The 6,000-nt window shown below is 51.5% G+C and overlaps 1 protein-coding gene across 3 annotated transcripts in view; it reads right to left on the reverse strand.

Annotated features, from left to right (window-relative positions):
• The window catches only part of BDNF (brain derived neurotrophic factor), a 48,026-nt gene extending 43,839 nt beyond the window's left edge, over positions 1 to 4,187 (reverse strand). Inside the window, exon 1 of one of the 3 annotated variants that reach the window (XM_017667612.3) lies at positions 4,071 to 4,187. In XM_017667612.3, the coding sequence (XP_017523101.3) occupies positions 4,071 to 4,073 (3 nt within the window). In that variant the 5' untranslated portion in view covers positions 4,074 to 4,187. Of the gene's footprint in view, positions 1 to 3,001; positions 3,235 to 4,070 lie in introns of those variants that run through there. The other 2 variants (XM_073216348.1, XM_017667617.3) reach the window with 2 other exon arrangements.
• Between the last annotated feature and the right edge of the window lie 1,813 nt (positions 4,188 to 6,000).

Below are 6,000 nucleotides of genomic sequence, written 5' to 3' on the forward strand. Positions count from 1 at the left end.
AAAAAAGTTGCTTTTAAAATCTCCATTTACTGCCTTGACTATACAAATTAAATGATATTTAAAAATAACTGGTACTCTGATTCAACCAAATGAAAATGCTGTGTGCAAAGATAATGTTACAGTGATACCTTCCGCTTAAGGAGTGTCTGCCTCCCAGTTTGAAAAGCCCTTTCAGACATTCTCTTCTATCCTACAAAGATTGCTGCGTTGTAGGTCTTACTATCAATGACACTGAAAAAGCTAAAGGCTGGATGAATTATTTTCATCTGAATCAATACAGGTATATTCCACTGGGGGAGCAAGCCCAGCTGAAATCTCACACACAGAAATATAATATGCAAGACCAGGGGGTACAAAAGTAGAGTAGGTTACTGCTAATTTTTTTAAAAGCCCTCCTCCCCTTTGTTCTCCTCTCCTCCTCATCTCCTAATCTTTGGTCTGATTTCAAACTGGATAATTGAAATTTTTTGTCTTCATGCTGAGGAGCTCTATGTAAATACACATAAACAGTGAATTTCAGGCACACCATTCTTAAAGTGACACTCATTTCCACGACACTTCAGGCGAAACCATTTCATCTCACAAGTCAAGGATATGTGTGAGAGAGGATGACGCGACACTTTTGAGGTTTGTTTAAGTTGTTAAAGATCTCGAGGTTACAAGAATTAGACTGTTAAGCAGTTTCCCTATTTGTCTCCCAGGGACGCAAAAGCTACAATTTTCTCGGTTCGACTGTCAGATAAATTGGCAAGTCGACTAAAAGGATAATATTCCCTTAACGATGCATTCATTTGAAGCCCTAGCAACTGTATTAGGCAGTAGAGTATTTGCTAGCAAGGCATCTCGTGGAGAGGGAACTCTGCAATTTAGAGTGACAGATGATTTTTTTTCTTATCCATCAAGCCGCCTCAAAATGTCACAATATTTACACCACTTCCTTGGTGAATTAGAATCCAGACAGGCAGACAGGAAAAAAAAAAAAGAAAAAGAAAAATTCCGACCGGTTGTCGCTTGACTGGGGAAAAGCAAGCGTTGCACCTTTAAATTCTGCCCCTCCGTTCCGCGTTCTCCCCCTTCTCAGGATTTTGCAATAAATCTCCCAGTTCTGTGTTCAGCCCTGCAGATCCGTATTTAAAACAGCACCATCTGGGAAGGGTGGGTGGCGATGGTGATGCGGACTCCTTGGAGTTCCTTTGCAGCACGCTTGGAATTGCATCAGACTGATCAGAAATCCCCCCGCCCCCAAGCCCAGCCCCTCCCGCCTCACTCCCCACCCTGCTGCTCCCCTCCCCTCCCCTCCCGTCGCGTAGATCTCACTGAGAAAACGACTGGATCTCGGAACAATCTGTGCCCCATTCGCTGCAGGCTTGCTCCGTAAAAACCCTGTGCTACGCTCTTTGTGTGGAACAGCCTATCACCGTCATCTGATCCTACAGCTTGTTTTTTATTTTTTCCTTCTAAATCTCCACAGTATCCTCGCGTTGCCTATGAATCCACCCTTTCTACCTGAGCAGAGTTGGGATTCACTCGCTCACTGGAATAGTGCAGTCCAGAGTTTCGGAAATCGGTTTTCTCCTAGTTCCTCCGTCTCACACCAAGCCCCTGCCTCTTAATTAAGAAGGGCTGATCCGGGAAGGAGGAGTCCTGAAAGACCAAGCCCTGGGGCGAAAACTGTCAAAGGGCCGTGCTCCTCGGCCGGAACAAAGGGCCCAAGAAGGGGGTGGAAGAGGGTTGTAAGTGTGCGGAGAGAATGTTGGCCCCCCGTGCGGGGGCACGCAAGTCCCTGGGCTCCCATAGGAGAGAGAAGAGGACAAGATTGCCGAGCTCTCTGGCCGCTCGGGGGTCCCTCCGGGGCTGAGGTGGGGGAGGTGGAACGGAAGGCTATGAGCTCTGCGCAGCTACGGTCTCCCCCGCCCCCTGGCCCACCTGGGCGGCGGCGGGCGGCCCGGTGGCGAGCCCGCCGCCCTCCACCCGCGCCTCCGGGTGCATCCTCTCGGTGGCTGGGCGGTCTGTGCGCCCAGCTGATTGGTGACTGTCCAGCGGGCGACCGGAGCTACGAGTGTTCCTCAACACCGCCTCCAGCCGCCAAGGCTCCCTCCCCCGGCCAGCTCCCCGGCTCTTCGGCTCGGAAAGGACCTTTTCCTCCCAAGCAGAGGCCCCGCTTTCCGTAGTTACTCCGACTGACTGGGACCTGGACTCAGTGAGACATCCGGCCCTTGAGAAAGCGGGAGTCCTCTAGGCCACCGCCCGAAACTTGTTGGGAGGGAGGAAACGGGGGATGGGGTGGGGGAATCACCCAGAAAGGAACATCTAGCTAGGAGCGAAAGCGACGGTGGGGAAGAGATAGAATGAGGGAGGGATGGAGGCAGGATGAGGGGGCGGGATGGAAGGGGGGGCGGGAAGGAGCGAGGGAGGGGGTGAGGGAGGGATACAGAGAGAATGAATCCTCACTAGAAGAGCTGAAATTACCTTGATTCATTTTGTGTTGGAGATTTAGCATTACCTCCTACCCTCCCAACCTCCACCTCCCCTTTCCTCACCGCACACCACCTCCACCGCTTGATTCTAAATGGTACAAAAGTCAAAATTTAGGAAATCGAATGTTGTGCAAAAAGCTTGAGAATTAGTGATGAATCTACTGTACACACACACACACACACACACACACACACACACACACACACACCGGCAAAGAGAACGGAAAAGAGGGAGGTGAAGGGGAGAAAAAGAGAAATCTTACATTTGAATCAGACGTTTGCCGGTCCAAGTTAACTCAACTCATTATATCCGCAGGAAGACTGATTTTTTTTTTCTTGCGCCTTCTCTCTTTACCCCAAGGCTCTCACCTAAGGCCATTCAAACTGGGCAAATACCAAGAAACAACCCCCCTCTCACGCTTTCCTTCTACCTCTTCCCCGCCACCACGCGTCCTCTAGGAAAGATCGAGTATCAAAATAGCTCAAGAATTGGGGTTTCAGGGGGTCCCCGCCCCGGTGCTTACCTTCTTTGCGGCTTACACCACCCTGGTGGCTAGATCCTGGAGATAAACACTTGCATTTCCCAAAGTTAACCCAGTATACCAACCCGGAGCTTGCCAAGAGTCTATTCCAGCCTACACCGCTAGGAAGCCAACTTCAGCGAGCTCAATGAGGGGACCAAACTGGGTCTCGCTTTCCAAACGCTCTGCTCCAAAATCTGACTCTCTCCAGTCCCGATCTCACTGTGAGCCGAACCTCAGAAAAGACGCTTCTTAAGGGCGATACAGGGCTGGCTTTACTGCGGGGCCAAGACAGCTACCTGGGGTATCACCACCTCGGACAAATCTGCTGGCTCTGTCCAAGGTACTGAATGGATTCCAATCTCTCCATTACACAGTCCGCACAGCAGGAGGAAAACGCTTAAAAAATATCTAATTAAGTGATACTCGATATTGCTCTAGACGGTTTCTTCCACTTCCTTACGTTTTGTCACGTGCGGATAGCTTTCCCAAAGACAGTCTGTTAATAGTTGATCAAATGTTGATGAGACCCTTTTCTTCTATGAGAGGATTGCCCATTTCATTACCGGTGATAATGCACTTCTGACTTTCTTTCCCACCAACCCCACCCCCATTTGAGCCCAAACTCCCAGTCTCTACCCCATCCTTACCCCCACTCCACCCCCTAACTCTAACCTCTAATAGCACTATTGTTTTTAGATGGAAAGTAACCCCCTTGCGAATGTCAATTACATGCCCACATATAAATCATAGAATATGGTCATATACCACACACATAAAGGCAAAGAATGGAATGCAAGAAGACTGGGAGAGAAGCATCAGCCTTGAACAGCCAATATAACGTACACACCCCCCCTCCAGCTCCAAGTTTGTTCCACGCAGTTCCACACTGCTGTGTTAAATCTCAAATGATTCCAATTAAAGTTGCACTATGTAAAAAACCGATTCTCCTGGCCTGAGTAGCTGCTGTTCTTTGGCGTGTGAAGTGCTAGGAAAAGCTAGCTGTGATATGCCGTTGTTAAGCAACATGTCAAGATTTTTCAATTATAATGCAGGGTTTATTGCTACTCACCATTGTGCCTTTGCTGTCCTGGAGACTCAAGTGTCTTAAAATCCCGTCTCCCCAACAGATGCTGGAAGGTAATGTGTCTTGTTTGAAGTCATCATGTGAGAAGTTCGGCTTTGCTCAGTGGATCGCCCACCACTTGGTGTGACTTATGAATCTAATAACCCTTTGCAATATCCGCAAGCTTAAACTCTCAACCACCTTGGCGACTACAGAAGACAAAGCAACTGGCATCAGTGTTGAAAAACCTATAGATTTACGCAAACGCCCTCACTCCGAGAGACACGTTTCCTTTTGAGTTCTTACGTGATTCTAATGAATGAGCAACTGCCCTGCTATATATCGGGCTGTTCCTGGGGCTGCCTCCCAATCGTCTGTCACTGGGTCCTGGCACAGAAAGTTCCCGGGGAAAGTGAGGAGTTTCAGAGTACCCTCATAAAAATAACTCAGCCTGCACACCGCTCCCTTGCCCACTGCTCAATTCACAGCTGGGGCTCTGGCAAAGCTGAGCTCGGCTCGAGAGGTTTCCCTGTCGCCAGGTAAGAAAATCTTCGCCTCGTCAGGCTAGGGCGGGAAGACCGTTGGGGAACTTGTTGCTTATCAGCGCCAACAGGCTACCGCTGTAATAATAATGCCAGAAACGAGCAGAGGGAGGGGGTGGGGGGCGGCAACGACGACGACTATCCTTGCTATTTACGTGACCAACTCACTGTGACTCCCTCGATAAAAAAGAAACTTCTTAGAAAAGTTCGTGCCCCTCCCCCTCCCCTATCATGACTAAAGGTCTCCAGCTGCTGAGATCGTGGGTGATGATCAAATGGAGGGTTGGGGGCTAGGCGCTGGGAGGGGAGGTGGGGTGCGGGGGGCGGTATGTGAGTGACTTGTCCTTGGGAACAACTACATGCGTCGAAGCGCGCATCAGCTCGGCAACTTTCCCTTTCCTTCTCAGGGGACTGATGACTCGGCGAGAGGCACCGGGGCGAGCCACTAGTTGCCCACAGGAACCTGTATAAACCGAGCTCTCGGAGCGGCTGAGTTAAATAAAGTTACGTCTGCGTTTGCTCTAATGGGTTATGGCTTCTCAAATGTGAGTTACCAGCGCCGGTGCGCAGCTAGGTGGGCATGGCGCGCCGCGGAGTATGGAGCTGCGGACACAGGCAAGAGGAGTGCCACCGCAGCGCCTCCGCGCTCCGCGTCCCGCTTCCTCTCGTGCTTCCTCCCCGAAGTCGCTTCCGCAGCATCCGGGGGCTCCGGGGCCGCCTAGGTGCTGGGGTGAGCGCGGCGGGAAGGAGCAGCCGAGCGCCGAAGGAGCGGGGCTGGAATTGCGAGCCGCGGGAGGGGGGCTCTCCCAGGAAGCCCCGCGGCTGGCACCCGCGCTTCCCCACCAGCGGCTGCGCAGGCTGCAAAGTGGAGGGGTCACGTGTTGTCGGAAAGTAACTTAGAGCCTAAAGGATGAACTTCAAGGAGAAGAAAAAAAGCACAACAAAACAAACCCACCTCTTTTCCCACCCCCACCTCCCCTGAGTGTGAAATAAAAATAAAGGCTGGCGAGGTGGGCGAGGGTCGCCGATCGCTGCCGGAGACTGGGAGAGAACTCGGGAAATCTCAGGCAACAAGCTGTAACTCGATCATTGGCAAGGTCCCCCAGCGGAGGGAGGCGCTAACCCAAGGTATCTTTCCACTGAAGCTGCCCTTTGCCTATCCCCGCTGGCGCCAGCACAGCAGAGCAGGAAACCGAGGATGAATGTTAGCCAGTTGTTATGGAGATGCCGGTCGCTCTGAGTAGCGCAAGTGCCCTGGGAAGTCCCAAAACGCCTTTCAGGTTTCGTCGTTTTGGCACCAACACTATTATTTTACTCTCCACCCAGGGTTCCCACGAAAGGGAGCCCACCAGCCGCGTCACAGGCCCTGGCCGTGGCGCTATTGACTGCACGGA

Source organism: Manis javanica, chromosome 11 (assembly GCF_040802235.1).
Source record: "Manis javanica isolate MJ-LG chromosome 11, MJ_LKY, whole genome shotgun sequence".
Classification (NCBI taxonomy): Eukaryota; Metazoa; Chordata; class Mammalia; order Pholidota; family Manidae; genus Manis; species Manis javanica.